Here is a 14,869-nt window from a genome sequence, read left to right as displayed (position 1 = left end):
TCTTAGGTATGACACTCTTTAGGATGAGTGATGGCAAAAGGCCAAGAACTGATGAATTCTCCAGCTGTTCAAATATATCTGGGACAGATGCTATGGGTTGGGAGGTTTATTAGTGACATTTTTAATATTCAGGGAGAGCAGTGCAGTCCAGGTGATATACACTTCAGTAACTGGGTAGAAGTGCCTAATTAAGAAATGGTTTAGATTTGTATTGAAGGTTTGATCAATTTTTATACGCTTCCTATTTTATCAGTGTAAATGATTATCTTATGCCCCAGCAAACATTTCTCAGTTAATTCTGTATGTTAAGAAGGGAAGAAGGACGAATATTGGACAATATATACGTACAAGAAATTTTAGTTTTTCAGAAGAGTTTTAATTTTCTGTCATTTATCGATTTGGAATCTGATTAAAATACTACAATGAAGTGCTAGGCACAATGCTTTTTCCATTCAAGAAGGAAAAAAAAAATCCCCAAACTTTTCCGAAGAGCTAAATTTCAAAGGAAGAAATAAGAAATTTTAGAGTGAGGATAAACTCTTGGAAATTTCATCTGATTTCTAAAGTCTCTTTAGATTATTTTTGTGATTGTACTGAGGTGGCATCAGTCAAAAACCTAGAATTGGGGTCAGATAGGGCTGGGCTTACCCACTTCCCAGCTGAAGGGACTGGGACAAGTGAATAAATCTCAGCTTTTCAATCTATCAAATAGCGATAGTACTAGTGCCTGTGTCACAGGACTCTTTGAGGCTGAATTAATATATGGAAGGTGTTTAGCTCAGTGTTGGCACACAGTAGGCACTTAATAAATGCTTATCATTTGAATGTTTGATAGCTCCTTTAGGTGGGAGTTTGTTTTGGGGAAAGGAAGCATGTAGTTGGGGGCATATAGAGTTCATGTTAAGTGGATTTGAACTCAGTTTTAAAGCCAATCCTCTTTAAACTCTATTAGGCTTCCACTCCTATATCATATTGCCTATTGGCATTTCAAGATGCATAATCGATAACAACTACTGGATAAACTAGCCAGTTCCCTAGAAATAGTGACATATTTCTTAAATGCATTAAAATATATTGGACTTTAGATTAATTTATGGTTTGATCAACCTTCTTGAAATAAAATGGAACCTGACAAAATTTTATAGCCAGTTTCAAAATTTCAATAATTATACTTCTTGAAGACACAGAAATTACTAATAAAATTATTTGCAGTATATTTTAAAAGAAATAACAAACTCAAAAACAATGCCCTCACAATATTATTTCAAAAAACTTAAGAATCTGCTTACTAAATTGTAGTTAGAAAGAGCTGACCTAAATTAAGTGTAATACTTAGTCAAATAAAGTGATTGTGGTTATCATTTGCAATATTTTTTAGTTTTATTTTCATTTTATGTTTTCTTTATTTTTATAATTTATTTTTTAAATTTATTGGGGTGACAATTATTAGTAAAATTACATAGATTTCAGGTGTACAATTCTGTATTACATCATCTATAAATCCCATTCATTTTATGTTTTCTGTGGTATATTGACCATAGTGGTTAGCTCTTCATAAGCTGAGTATTTCCAGAATGTTTTTACTGCTACTCTATCTGGGTATAGAAAAGAGTAGATTTTAAATAGGATTACTGATATCCCATTAGGGACTTTTGTCTTAAAAACTCAGGAGTACCAAAATGAAACCCTGCTCTTTTACAAAATGAAACAAGGTTCTAGAAGACGACTCATGGCCTCAGTTTCATCCATTTCTTTCACACTAGAATGTCTGCTACCATGAGGCACACGCTGGTGAACGGATGATTTTGGATCAGCCTACGGGCATATCCACATACATTTCACTGTATAGAAATGTACTGTTTTAAGTAATGCACTTTTTAAATTTTTACATGTTAAATATATCCACAAAAGAATTATTTTTATACATGACTTCTAGACAAGCGCTGTGGAACTTGTGTATGAGGAGGTGCCTGAGGACTGCAGAGCACATTTTCCCGTCGTTATTATACAGCTGGAATCCCTCTTTGTTCTTGTCTATCAACTGAGGTATCTCAACAAGGTGAAGAACACCAGGGAAGAGCCTAGAGTAAAGGGAACATGCTGTAAAGGCAGACCTACAGTAAAAAAAAAAAATAAAAAGAAAATCCCCTTCTTTTTATTGATAGGTCGAGAAGAATGGTTTTAGAGAGCTCAATTTGCCCTGTGCACACAGAAGGTTGCAACGAGAGTGATATCCATTCGTACCTTTTAAACGATGGGACATAGCTTCCTTCATTCTGTGATTGCAGCAGGGTTTACCTATTTCAGAAACTTTGAATCTGAGAAAATTAATTTCATTATTTCTTTGACTTTATTTTAGAAGAGGGGGAAATGCTCGAGCTCGTTGGCACACTTGAAGCTGACCTCACTTTTTAGATGTGAATATGACATCTTAGTCACAATCCATTCTGAAATGGCCACACTGAATTGTACTTTGGCCAAATCTAAATGCAATTTAGAATCCTCACTGGATGGAAAATGAGGATTTTAAATATTCTGAGTAGAATCACTTGAAGCCTCTGAACAAGTCGTCATGTGCATGTACATCTATGAACGTGTCAGGATAAGATCAGTCTTCTATCTAAAACAACAGGGAAAAATTATGAGTAAGTATGAAACAATACCTTGAAAGTAAATTGCTCATTGAAGACAGGATTAAGGGTCTTTCGGTGGACTTTCGTCTCAAATTTCTTCTTTTTATCAGGCAGCAGAAACACTTTCACATAGGGATCAGATGTGCCCCCCATATCTAAGGCGGGCAGTTCAGCAGCCTGGATGATGCCTACCAGCAACTGAAATGAACAACACAACACAGTACACACAAGGTGGTGGACATTTGGGAAAAGACTGCTTTGTTCACAAGCCTGCATACTTTGATTTCTCCCTCTTCTGCGTCGCTTTTAATAAACATTGTTTCTCTTATGAATCTGAACGCGGAAGGCAAATGAAGCAAGCTCTATAGGCTTCAGAAACCCAATTATGACAGATGTAGGCTCCAGGAAGCCTGATTTTAAACACAAAAGAGGCTTTTAAAAGGTTGCTGATTACAGTTAAATATGGAATTCATATTTGCAAAAGAGTTGCAATCAAATAACTTCCCAGTTACTAAAAGCCCTTGTGCATTATTTTTCTTTCTAGGGCATGATTTGTAAGTGGAAATAAATTGTTAAACAATCACAGTGTGTAATTATAAAGTAGGAAAATTTCATTCTGAACTAAAGTGTCAGACTAGCTAAATAGAAATTGCTTAGAAATCAGGTAGCGTTTTGAGATAAAAATAAGATCTTCAAGTTTTTATCATATTTGACTTTTACTTGTATGCTGGCTACTTTTTGTTTTAACTTACAGTAAGATGATTATTATATGTTAAATTCTGTGTTTAAATATAAGACGTGGAGTTAAAGAAATATAATATCCCTTCATATAATGGAAAGGAAGATTCCAGACATGCTTTATACTGGTAACTGTGACTAAGTTTCTGCTTTGTTTTTCATATACAGAAGAAATCTCTGTATTTCTTTAAATCTGTTTTCTTAGTGATATATTCCTATGTCTTGCTATAGGCTGGCATTTTAAATAATTTTGCAAAGAAAACAAAAGCTGTGAATGGACTATTCTAGATAGATGCCCTGCCATCAGACATTTTGTGTCAATAGACTGCTTTACATCCATATGGGAAACAAAAGTAAACACTTTTATTGTTGTTCAAGGTATATACTATTCAGTAAATGCAGTCACACCATAGCTTTTTACATCAGAGCCTGAAAACTTGAGTCTGAGACTTAGCCACCAGGGTGGAAAAGCAATTCATCCCCTTTCCCTTCACCGACCAAAAGTCACACCTATTTCCTATAAGATTGACCCACCATGTTTGTAAGTTAGTTTTGGTTAATTGACTCATTTTTTAACCTGCATCCATAACCTGAATAATTATGTTTTCATTTTAATGCTTCAGTGTCTTTGTGATATCTTCATACAATAATAGCAATAAGAGAACACTGAGTTGTAGGTATACAAAACACAGACAGATGGTCAAAGAATAGCTACAACAGGCATCATGTTATAAAGACATGATTAGGAAATAAAACAGCTTGCTTCTTGGTTTGCCAATTGGTATTTGGGATCTGCCTTTAGATTGCATGTGAATAAGCAAGAATCTGTTTTCTCCTCACTTTTGCCAATACATTTTCTTTTGGGTAGGGAAAGCTCTAGAAATATACCTAAACTCTTTAAAACTAGATCATCTATATTTTAAAGATTTTGGAAATTTATTGATAAATGGTGTAATTCTTCCAACTCTCCTCTGACTTCTGCCTGAGAGACAAGTATCAGATTTCTCTCTACCATGAAAGCCTCTAAATTAATACTCAGGGTTGTCTTTTAGTTTTGGTAAACAAACGTATGTATATAATTACAGCCTTATCTGGGAAGTTCCTCTGACTTTATCTTCCATGAGTCATAGGAATCATTTTATAAATCAAATTAGCTGAGAACATTTAGAAAAATCAGTGAATAATACTAAAAAAAAAAAAAAAAAGTTTCATTAGGTAGAATCTTTTAGATCCTCAAAATGAAATGCCTTTTTAAATAGAATAAATTAGTAGAAAAGTGTTGGATGCATATATAAAGGCAGGTTAATTTTCTGGAAAACATGTGTGTTAAGATAACATAATTTGACCTTTCCCTAGAATATATAAATAATAGGAAATTTTGCTGTCAACCCAGTCAAGATGATCAAATTTTGGTAGAAGTGATATCAAATGCCCTATTTAACTATGAATGGTATACCTATAAATCTGAATAAGTCCATACCTATACCTGTATCTGTAACCAATATGCAGCTTTCTAAAATGTATTATGAATTAACTAGCCTGGGCTATAATGAAGCTGATCAAATAAAATTATTTTTAATATGACAGAGCATATCCCCACATTCTTTGTGAGGAAACCTCTGGAAACTTCAGAAAGTGAAGACATTATTTGAACTGTCAGTTTCTAAATAAAGCCCAGAATTTCTGCAACAGCCTAGAACTCTCACAGCTTTATTGACTTTGGACAATAGCTGTCAAAGCTGAGCATTGGTGTTTAATTTATTTGTGGTTCATTCCTCATCAAACTCGAAATACTTAACACAAGTTGCATTAATAATAATTGTATTGACTTCATGTTTATCAGTTCTTCCTCACCGAAAATGATGAGTGAAACAAAACAAACTGGAGAGATTTAAAACTCTCCTCTTTGGAGAAGGGCTATGTCCTAGGGATTCTTATGAGTCTGGTCTCTAACTCAGTCAATTTCACCAATTCTCATCTAACTTTTTAATTTCTTTAACAATTCAGAAGATAAAGGGGCATATTCATCAATGTCATGGAACCTAGAAGGTGTTTTTATGTAGAGCGATTTCTAACATTTACCTTTGTGCTACTTCTATAACAGTTAGTCAATGAAAGGTGGCTAATATCATTAATGGAGGTGGCACTTCACAGCTTTTTGAGAAATTGAAGCAGGAATGCCTGTTTCGTTACCTCCTTTAGTTCTCTGTCACTTTTTGGAGAGCAGTCATAGGCGCTAGAAATCACGTTTTTGGTCTTTCTACTATTTTACAACTGCTATCTCATTAGCATAAGAAGTTTTATCTACCATCATGGTATTATATAAGGCATTCCTACCTTTGAAATTCATGGACTACAATTTTCCATCTTTGATTCCTTACAAAACTGTTATATTATGTTTCAAAACTTTGCCTTGAGTGGTGGCCTAGCTCAAAAGCCTCTCACCTTGGTTGGATCTAAATCCATGAAGTGCAAGGAAGATTGTTTTAGCACAGGATGAGGGAGGGGCCTGTGGGGGCGAGACTGTGGCTGGGAGATCTCTGAATCAGACGGACTGCTTCAAGTTTATTTGTATTCTGCTTGCCTATTGTCAGTGCCATAAGTAGATGTAATTGGTTGAATACTGTGAATTCTAATTACCAGAAGTTAAATTAGCAAGTAGGGGACTGCCTGTACTTAGAAATTATTTCATCAATAGCTTTGATAATTGCATTTTCCTCTTGCAGCAAACAAAATGCTTTAAGAAGTATCTTGCTTCAATTTCTACTTGGTAATTTCAGAAAACGTAATGGAATTAGAAAACATTTTCCCCTTCAGACCTGGTTATTCTGGAAATCATAATCCAGTGAATACTGAAGTTTTCCCAATTTCTCCTCTTCTTTGGGTTCTTCTTTCTCTTCCCCATCAGTCAATCCTGTTTCAGCATCATCATCCTTAAGGGCCTACGAGTAGGGAAATAGACCATATGTGAATTCAGGTGAATTTTCATCAAAATTCAAATGAAACTGGGCCTGTGGTTGTACTTCCAAGCTGTTAGAAGCAAGCACTAAGATGCTGGGAATCTCAGTTTGTCTGACACACATTCACATTGGCTGCTTACATATTTTTTAAATTCCATTTGTGCACGGAATTTCCTCCCCTTCCCCCCCGCAGTCAGCAAGCAACATGGAAGCAATGGAAGAAGCCCCTAAGAATATTGCAAGCAAAAAATGTAAAGTTGTTGCAAAGAAAATGTCACTTGGTATTATATTTGGCTCTGCTAAAACTGCTTCTTTCGGAGGTGTGATAGACATGCTATTAACCAGGCCAGGTTTCACAGTCGTGTAGGTTAAAGCGATCTAAGCTAACCATCATGTAAAACACCATTGCTACATGCAGTGGAGTAATTTATATGAAATGCACGGCCTTCTGTGGCCTTGTTTCCTATGAAAGAAATAGTTGAGTGAGTCTCAGAAAATTTTAATTTCCTATATTTCACATCAACATTTATAATGGTTATGGAAAAAGGGGAAAACACATGCCATCAGCAAATGCGTGTTTAGAGAAAAATCTACCCCACTTCCAGTTTAAGTTTACCATTTTATTTTCATAACAGCTCCACAGAAAGCTAGGCTGAATTAAACTGATTTACAGGTCCATTTGATATCAAAAGGTAAAAGGAGATATATTTGCAATTTTGTCAAACTAAAATTGGAGTAAAAGTTTATTTTGCATTAATGAACAAAAATCATGGTGTTGAACTCTCAAAACTCAGTTAGTACTAGTTGAATATTTTTTATAACCTAAAACAAGTGTAACATAAACTGGAATACTAGAAAGCTCATTATTTCATAAAATACATTCAAATGCTCCTCTTTTAAAAAAATATACATTTTCCCATTAAGTGCAAGAATTTTGCTAATAAAATGAAAGGTTAGAAAGATTATAAATGTTAGAAGCTTTGCTTCTAGGAATGTGCATTCTTATTGCTTTAAAGATTTAGAAAAAATTAGAAATCAATGCATAGTTATTATTCAAAATTTAAAATGATAGTGTTACATTTCCGTAACTACTAGTAAGGTTGAAAAAATTTTAAGTCTTTATATTCATCATTTTTCTTTTTTTCTTTTGGGGACTGCCAGTCTATAGCCATGACTCATTTTTCTATTGTGTTGTTTGCCTCTTACTAATTAGTAGCGACTCTGTGTATAATGGTCTCAAGCTTTCCGTTGTTATATATATAGCAAATACCCTCTCCTAGTTTTCGGTTATAGCATTTTCATTGTCTTTGGTGTGTATGTGTGTGTATTAGTGTACAACCTCACAGAAATCAAATTAAGACATAGGACTGGTAGACTGCATTACCTCTCTGACAAAGTAAGGAAATCTTAATTCTTGTCAGCAATCAAATACATCTGATCATTCTTATAGAACTTGAATGCAAGAAGTATATAACCAGGCTACAAAAAGGCATCAGAATCATCAGCCTACAGCTCCATTACCAACCTCCCCATCTCTCCATCTCTCCCCACCTCCCAGACCACATGGTTTCCCTCCACCAGCCTTTCCCCTGCTGAGAGAAAGTTTCTGTTTGCTTTTCCATTAACACAGAGACCCTTAACGGTGCTTCAAAATGGCGCCCCCAGTCTCTGAATTGACAGGATTTTCCTGTTTGGCTCTAACCTAGCTAATTCCAATTTGACCTCCCCAAAGTGAAACTTGGTGGCATCATATTAATAGAATGTATTTGGGTGGCAAGATCATATAGTTGAGCTGTAGGCAGAGATATCTCTCTTTTGTGCATCTTGAAAAATTTCAGGAGTCTACAATGAGTTTAGAGAATTGAAAATTACCACTGTTATATCAGTGTAGAAACCTTTACAAATCTGGTTAGCCATGCACCATTTAATTTGGAAATTTTCATTTGTACTTGGATGTTTCCTTGAATAGTAAAATGTTGATCTACTGAGAGCCAAAGACAGGAAACAACATAATTATTTAAAAATTTATAGTAATCTTTTAATTTGGGGGGTGGTGCGCGTATCACTAAAAGGAACATGGTAGTAAAGTGACAAGAAAAGACTACTGAGTTTAATGAGAGGACTTGAGCATGAAATCCCATTGCTCTTTCAAAATCTGTGTGTAAGCCTTTAACACTGACATAGAAGATGTGCTTACAAAATTATAGCATAGGTAATTTGCCTCCCTGTAAGATTTTAATATTTTTTAAAATAATAGCAAACTAATGCATATTTCTGTCTCAAAAATCTGCAGGTTACTCTACCATAATAATATATTTCATGGATTAAACACTTTTTCAAAGGTCTCTTGCACAACTGACAATTTACATATTATGTTTCAGCCCAGTGCATTTTGAAGTAGCTGAGATATTAAATCTCCTTCTCCCTAAGTGGGTTTTGCCCTAATAAAAGGTGCAGGACCATCTCTGTAATTATTCTGCATGAAATAGGGCTAAATTTTTGATAATTTCTCAGTGCCACTGTTCCTCATTGAAGTGATTAAGTCTATTCTTGTCCCAAAGGCTGAGTTTAAGCAAGACAATTTTTGTACTATTCTGTTAAATTCAGGCCTATTAAATCAGTAGCCATTATGATATCTCAAGAACAGCACCTTCCTCTTCTCTCTCCCCCCTTCTCCTCTGGAACAAAATGCAGAGGAAAAAGCTTATAAACCTGGCCTTTCTGAGAGTTTGGTAAATTGCTGTAGAAAATGCTGTGGCGCAGACATCAGACCTTGTTTTAAATTTCAGTGATTTAGTGCAGACGTTCCTGGCTTCCTTCAACATTCAAAAGGTGCTTGCTTAGTTTACAACCATTAGAAGGAGCACTTGTTCATTCTCAGTTCAATTGTTCAAATTTGGATTGGATAAGGCATACTAAAAAGATTACAAAGGACTGAGTTTTCTCCATGTGACCATCAGTTAAAAACTTGAGCTTTCTAATAATGCTCTATTTAATCAGTTAGTCATATTTAAAACAAGAACCCTTCATCTTGAAAAAAAAAAATCAATTTAGTTCAGCCTCTTGATGTGTGTCAGAATGGTGTATACCCTCAGCTGTGGAGCCCCAGCTGCCAGGCCACTAAATCCGAGCTTTGACTTAAGTGGATCTAAGTAGCAGAGGAAACCTACCGCAAGGGACAGTCCAGAACAGTCATGAGACACAACACAGATAAGGAGGACATAGAGGGAAGAAATAAAAATTAAAATATCTAGACACATTAGTGAAAACCATGGAGAAATGACCTTTCCAGACCTATGACTTGCCAGGTTGATATTTTCCCTCTGTATTTTTAGTGTCCTCAAGTTTTAAGGCATTAAAAAAAAAGCTTAAATATATGTATATATCCTTTGCTGTACAAATACACTATCTATAGTTACTTTTTTGTTGTTGTTGTCATTACAGAATATTTAAAAATCCTTCTTTGGTTATAAAATCTTACCATAGAGACATGTTGCCACGATCATTGAAATTTGAATTTCTGTGAGTTTTTATATAGATTGAAATAGTAAAAATTTATTGATTTCCCTAGAGCCTCTGTATCTTAAGATATATCTAAAATGTCTCTCATATCTGTTTTTAAATGAGAGGCATAGATTATCTATAGTATCTTCCCCATGTTCATATTCATGTTCTGTTTAAAATATTCTGAAAATATAAATTAAGAACAATTTTACTTTGTGTTAATGTAGTTTTGAATTTGGAAGATCAAATGCGATGCAGTATCTTTAAATCTACACATTCCGTTTTGCTCCTTTGTCCTTCCTCTTCCTAAAATGATAGAACCCATTATTAGCTACTTTTGTCTGCCTTAAAAAGTATCATAAGCTACTGTTATATAACTGTTTACTAATCGGGCCTACTTTCACTTGTCCAAATTATAGTTCATTCTGAACATTTAATTATTCATAAGCCAAAATAATACCTGTAAAATCCTGCATAGACAAACTTATTTACTTAAAATGATTAAAAACACTTTTTTGAATGGTTGAAATCCTAAATGCTATCTTGTGACAGTAGATTACAATAAACATGACTAACTACTTAGTATTTCCTTATTTGACTCATTTTTCTTTTCCCTTCTCATTCAAAGGAATAGGTGATCAATGGAAAATTTACTGCAATTCTCTGTTTTTATTAGAGATCTTGGTCATTACCTTTGAGATCTTGGTCATTTATCCAGGTCACAATAGGGTAATAAACACTACTACGATTCTATAAATTACAGCCTTATATCATACAGAACAAATTTCACAAAGAAAAATACAAATTTCTTATCCTAGGAAGAAATACTCTAGGTATCATTTAATATTTTTGGTGCTTTTAACTTTTAATTCTAGCATAATGGAAAACCACATTTCGATTTTATTGTGGTTATGAATGTGATGGTATTGTGTTTTCAAACTACTGTTTCATCTCTATAGCTGAAATTCACATGAAAATTATTCAGTGATGTCCATCTAGAAGATAGTTTCTATTCTTCTTTCAATAAGTTCAAAGAGATCTATATCAAGTCCTGTTTACTATGGAAATGTTGAAATAAAGCAAGACATGATTTAAAAATTTAATTTTTACGTAACAAATTAACCAAAGAGAAAAATTCTTATTAGACTTGTGGTTGAACATTTGTGCATGGGTTTCTGTGGCGGTGATTAGAAATTTTCAGAACAATGTAACCCTTCTTACTCTGAGCTTAGGACAAAGCTCTCTCAGCATGACCACACTGGCATTACATCCACTCTAGAGCTCTGAAACCAAACAAAAGTGCAGCAAGTGAAAAACAAGCCTTTATGAAAATGTCGTCAATGGACATTACTGTCTTTGAGAAAAAGTGCTTAAAACTCAAGCTGGAGAGAGGGGTTCGCATCCTGAGAGTGTGATTAACTAGGAAACTATGCAAATGTACTAAAATGCCTGCCTTGAGTAAATTGTTCTTAAGGAGATTCACTTATTGAAAAGTTCACTCAGTCGTAATGAATACTCTAAGAGGAATTTATAAAATTGCCTGTATATGTTGCTATTTGGGAATACATAGAACTTTTGAATTATTTGAAGGAAAACACTGATAACTGAAAATGTAATTTCTCTGAAAATAATCTCTCTACGTTTTAAAATATGAATAAAATGTTCTTTAGAAATATCCAATATGAATGTGATTCCAAAAAAATGAAGTGGCATTTAATCATTGTAATTATTCATAGTAAACAATTCTGAACCAAACCATCCAGTTAATTTAGTAAAAATAGACAACAATATAAAGGACATCCAAATAGCTTCCTCAGGCTTGGGAAGATAACACAGATAGCTTTCGTAATCTGCATTATGGTTTTAATTATCCCAAAGTGAGCAAATAAGAATTTTGCCTTCCAATTCTGCCCTGTTCTTTAGGACCGTTTCATACTTTTCTCCCTTCCTCTGTATAACTCATTGTTCCTGAGCACTGATTATAGAGCTGGATGGATACATAGGAATGGTAGTCATCAAGTGTGACAAACGGCTTCAAGACTCCATTATTGAACAGTAATTAAGAACAGTGACAATGCCAGAAAGGTGCCCTGTGCAAGAAGGAGAACACTTGGATGCTCTTTCATCTGTTTCTCAAACTCTAAACCCAATTAAGACTGGCTAAACAGATGTAATCAGAATGTTCAGGCATCACTGCTATATGCTCGTGCTATCAAGATGACCATGGTGGTCATGGATGCCCTTTTCTGGGTAACATGCATAGGAGACTGGAAAACCCTACCAAGTGTCCATTGCACTTTGGGATATTGAGTAATGACTGAAAGGATTCCTAAGCATCTTTACAACAATGACACATGCCTGGAAGTTTATTTCTATATTTATCCGGAATAAAATAAATTATTTATTAATTTCCAGTAAAATAATCTAAGAAGAAATATGGAATGAATACATTACCTGATCTTTCATGGTCTTCCCTAAGTCTTTCACATCTTTCATGTTAATGGCATTCTTTCCTCCCTTTTCCTTTCCCTTCTTCTTGTTTTTCTTTTTGAACAAACATTTCTTACAGATACAAAAGCAGCAGGTCAGGACTAAAAGGACCACGACTATGGCTATGGCAATTAAGGCCCACGATGGCACTGAAAGAAAAAAATGTGCAGAGAATATTAGCAACAAAACACGTCTATATGCAAAACCTTTAAGTCATGGGCCATAAAGATAGTCACTCATTCATTCCTATTTATCGAGCACCTATTATGCTCTAGGGACACTATTCTGCATTATTTTATGCATGTTGTTTCCTCTGCCTAGAGTGTTGTTTCTATCTTTTTGACTTTTCCCTTACAGATATGGCAAATGTCATTTCCTCCCTATTGCTTTCCCTGCCCCTCCAAACTAGATTTTCATTAAGACATCTCTAGACTTTCATTAATATATTCATTCAGAGCATAGATCTGGAGTTTGTTTTTTGAATTTACATCCTGGCTCTGAGATTTACTATCTGTGTGACTTTGTCTAACCTCTTTCTACCTCAGTTTCCTCGTCTCTAAAGTAAAGGTAAATTGGTAGTTCATAGTCTTTTTGAAGATTAAAATAAGGTGCAATGCCTGGAACTTCGTAAAACGTCAATAAATATTAGCTGCTACTACTTATCTATTAAAGACTAGGGGTTCTATTATGTCAGAGTACAATGGGAGGGGCAGACATTAATCAAACAGAAAAATGAATGTAATATCATAATGGTAGTGAAGGTTAGGAAGAAGTATTTGGTGCTCTGAAAGTCAATCATGGGGAAATTTACCCACTCAGGGTCCCCAGAGGCAGGACAATGGTTATGTGTTCAGTGGTTCTAAAACCAGGGTTGAATACAGGTTTACTAGATACTCAGGCCAGATGGCTTAACTATTCTGAGTTTCTGTTTCCTTCTCTATAAAGGGAAGATAATAGTAGTACCCATTTCATGTCTTTTGAAGATGAAAGGAGTTAATATACTAAAAAGTTTAGAATGGACATCGAGCACATAGCAAGAACTCAATGTTAGCTATTTCTTTATATTCAAGGCATGGAGCTAAGTATTCCGGGTAGGAGAGCTCAGCGTGTATGTGGAGACATAAAACATACATACCTATGAATATATAAAAAGAAAGATGAATTCACTGAGATGAGTTCAGTGGATATGCTACTGGGATTGAGAGGAGTAAGAGATGATTTTTAGGTAAGAGGAGAGATTTCAGATTTGTAAGCTGTTTAAAATAGTAAAGCATATATAAATAAGTATAAATAAGTATATTCAAAGAAGCATTTTTTATTATAGGTGTTTATCTATTAAAAGTGAATCTATTTTCTTATTTGGTACCCCTATATTTGTGCTTATAAAAATAAATTCTTGTGGGAACGTTTAGGATTTCACTTTGCTTGGAAAGGAATTCAACTATTGAGAGTAATCAGAAGTAATTAAGTTTGCCTGTTGTAATCAAAAAAGATATTGGACACTGAAATTGTAGGAAAAGTTCTCTTTTAGCTACATAAACATCATTAGTACCAATGACTGCTGAACTCAATGCAGGAGTACTTTGATAAAGTAATAACAGAAAAATTAACTTCTCTTCAAATCTGAGAAAACCTACTCTTTTTGCTGTCTCTGTATTTAGCTTCATAGTGTAGAATATTTACTATGCCTATTATTCCAGTTTATGATTAACTACTAGATGTTAACCTAAGGACATATAATATTACAACTTCTGAAATTGTGTTTTCAATCAAAGAAATATTTGTATGAAAGTTATAGATAAGCCCACACCCAAAGACATGTTTTCTCATAGGCCTCTAATCTCACTAAACAATCATATTAACAAAAAAGTAAATTAAAGTAATCTTATGTAACCCATGATATCATTCATAATACCTCATTTCAAAGCTTCTTACCTCTTTTGATCTAGTTCAAACCCTACAGGCATGAATGAGCCTATGTATTTATTGCAGGCAAGACAGACTTACTAATGACTGTTCATTCTGAACTTCATAATTTATTCTCCCACTTGGACTTATGTGATAGTCTCTCAGAGAGCTACATAAAAGTCTCTTAAATTACACAAAACAAGACAAAGATCATCTGACAACTTCACAAAAAGAAAATAGTGAAAACACAGACACACTTTTTCACCAAAAGGAGTTAAGGGATAGGAACATGGGATTACAGCAAGAAATCTGCTTATCAGACACACATTGTGCCCACACCTACAGAATGAGCAATTGGGGAGAAGAGCTTTTTAAGATTTACACCACGTGTCTTAGGGCCAAAGGCTATGCTCCTCTAATTCTTCTGATTTTGAGCTCTGACTTCTAAGTAGGTTTTTTTTTCTTTCATTTTCTAAAATGCCTAACTCAGTGCTATCAACTTAACAGTGCTCAGTAAATGTTAGGGGGCTTGAAAGAAACTCACATAGTTATGTTCTTACGGTCAAGTAGAAGCAGTGTGCACGGTCTCTGAGGTACGCCACCATCTCAAGTGTGTTTTCCTAGGTCTGCTTTCAG

General features: G+C 34.5%; 1 protein-coding gene across 3 annotated transcripts in view; it reads right to left on the bottom strand.

Moving 5' to 3' along the window:
- SYT1 (synaptotagmin 1) overlaps window positions 1-14,869 on the bottom strand; it is a 510,235-nt gene that overhangs the window by 130,640 nt on the left and 364,726 nt on the right. For 2 of the 3 annotated variants that reach the window (XM_074325375.2, XM_074325376.2), the window contains 3 exons: window positions 12,290-12,474; window positions 6,191-6,313; window positions 2,664-2,831 (listed from right to left, as the gene is read on the bottom strand). In XM_074325375.2, coding sequence (XP_074181476.1) covers window positions 2,664-2,831; window positions 6,191-6,313; window positions 12,290-12,474 — 476 coding nt within the window. The remainder of the gene's footprint in view (window positions 1-2,663; window positions 2,832-6,190; window positions 6,314-12,289; window positions 12,475-14,869) is intronic. The other variant, XM_074325377.2, reaches the window with a different exon arrangement.

The sequence above is a fragment of the Rhinolophus sinicus genome, chromosome 1 (genome assembly GCF_057876585.1).
Source record: "Rhinolophus sinicus isolate RSI-liver-muscle chromosome 1, RSI-T2T, whole genome shotgun sequence".
NCBI classification, from domain to species: Eukaryota; Metazoa; Chordata; class Mammalia; order Chiroptera; family Rhinolophidae; genus Rhinolophus; species Rhinolophus sinicus.
This window is presented reverse-complemented; position numbering and strand designations above follow the sequence as displayed.